Source organism: Homarus americanus, unplaced genomic scaffold (genome assembly GCF_018991925.1).
Source record: "Homarus americanus isolate GMGI-L3 unplaced genomic scaffold, GMGI_Hamer_2.0 scaffold31037, whole genome shotgun sequence".
Lineage (NCBI taxonomy): Eukaryota > Metazoa > Arthropoda > Malacostraca > Decapoda > Nephropidae > Homarus > Homarus americanus.
The window spans coordinates 22,793,562-22,795,538 of NW_024722227.1; the positions used below are offsets into that span (position 1 = coordinate 22,793,562).

The 1,977-nt window shown below is 38.4% G+C and overlaps 1 protein-coding gene across 1 annotated transcript; it reads right to left on the reverse strand.

Annotated features, from left to right (window-relative positions):
• Window positions 1–300: 300 nt before the first annotated feature.
• Window positions 301–1,175, reverse strand: LOC121862559 (glycine-rich cell wall structural protein 1.0-like). The gene is made up of 2 exons (XM_042360865.1): window positions 1,147–1,175; window positions 301–865 (listed from the first exon to the last, which is right to left on the reverse strand). Exons 1-2 carry the CDS (start codon window positions 1,147–1,149, stop codon window positions 401–403), a joined length of 468 nt encoding a protein of 155 aa, XP_042216799.1. The 5' UTR covers window positions 1,150–1,175; the 3' UTR covers window positions 301–400.
• Window positions 1,176–1,977: the final 802 nt, after the last annotated feature.

Below are 1,977 nucleotides of genomic sequence, written 5' to 3' on the forward strand. Positions count from 1 at the left end.
TATATATATATATATATATATATATATATATATATATATATATATATATATATATTATAAGTAAGAAATATTGAAATATGGAAGAAAGACTGCACAGGCTGCAAACAGTGGAAAACTAGATTGATAAAAAATTCCAAATATATATTAGACAGAATGTTAGCTTTATGAAAACTAACTTTAATTTACCTGCCAGTAAAATTAACCATCTAATGCTACAGTTTATTTGCTTTTGCAGTACTCTTGGTAAACGATGTCAGGAGAGTGAAGTCGGTGTCAATCAAAGTTCTTTTCACAGTCGTTTAAATTTTATTATTACAACAAAAGAATCACGAGACACAAACTGGCGAAGAAGAGTTCAGGAAACTTAGTATTGGTGTGTCTCATTTCTTTATGTTTACATTTATTTTCCATAACCTCCACCGCCACCATTATAACCGCCACCTCCGGAGCCGCCACCGCCGCTACTTGAACCCCCATAACCACCGCTACCGCCGCCGCTTGAGCCACCATACCCACCACCACCGCCGCTGGAGCCGCCATACCCACCACCGCTACTGCTGGAACCACCATACCCTCCGCCACCACCGCTGGAGCTACCATACCCACCGCTCCCACTTTTGGAGCCACCATAACCGCCACCACCGCCGACTGAGCCACGATTACCGCCACCGCCACCACTATAACCGCTTCCACCACCACTATATCCACCTCCACCACCACTATAACCGCTTCCACCACCACCTCCATGGCCACCACCACCATCACTATACCCTCCTCCGCTACCGCCGCCACTTCCATGCCCATCTGGCTTGGCGAGACTGGTCACAGCCAGGATCCCCACCACCAAGGTCACTAACAACAGCTTCTGAAATTGTCAGAGATAAAATAATATTAGTAAGTTATTCTCATGAATTAAATAGTATTACAAATAAGTTCTTTTGCCAAACGAAGAAGGGTATTGTTTATTTATGTGCATAAAACATGAAATTTGTTTACTTTCTTTGATATACAGTTTTCTTCAGTACAGACTTTACTATAATGAACCTGTACACCATTTGCTCATAATATAATTTTTAAATCTGTCCTGAACTATACATTCACCTGTACCAGCAACTGCTGTAAATTACTTAATAAATTATGTCTTACCATACTGATGTTGGGAGGATCAAGTTCAGTTGTTGACTGGATGAAGAGGTGTATGGCTGAGAGCTTTTATACCTCCCTCAGGTGATAGCTGACTGCATGACTGTTTCCTCATCACTCAGTTAAGCTCCAATTATCATGTTCGTTAGATAAACAATACGTTATTTGATGTACCTACCTACTGCATATGTTTTGGACTTTCAACTTAAATGAAATACTCTGTGGGATTAAATTTTATGGTGTTCTGCTCCTTGACGGTATGGATTCCTGTCGTGTAATATCAAATCCTTACAATATTTTTTAAATGCATTTTTTTTTAAATATCGTTATGTTCATTTGATTCAACCAATTGTGCAGCCTGAAAGATTGAAAATGACCACCCCTAGTCTCCATTATTACGCTCCTTTCGCATACTTGCTTTATATAGTTTCCCTTAAATGAAATGAAATGCGTTAATTATGCAATTAAACCTTAAAGGTGGTATGCCTATATTGACACCAGGATTTAGTAATGGTCACGGGTCATCTTTTAGTCATTTACTACATATTGTTGATATGATATTACTCTCATAACTTGAGCCTTGGGGTGTGTTTACATGGCGTATACCAAATGTTTGCGCAAATGATACCATCAATGTTAGTGTTAATGTTTTCGTTAATTTAAATTTCAATGTAAGCTAATATTGTTGTTAATATTAGCATAAGAATTAGCATCAACGTTAACATCATTATTAGTGTATTGTTAATCAGTATTAGCGTCAAAGTTTGCATCAATGAATAAGAGTATCAATATCACCTCCTATTGTCCCTTTCTATTGAGGCGTGCGGTCATCCG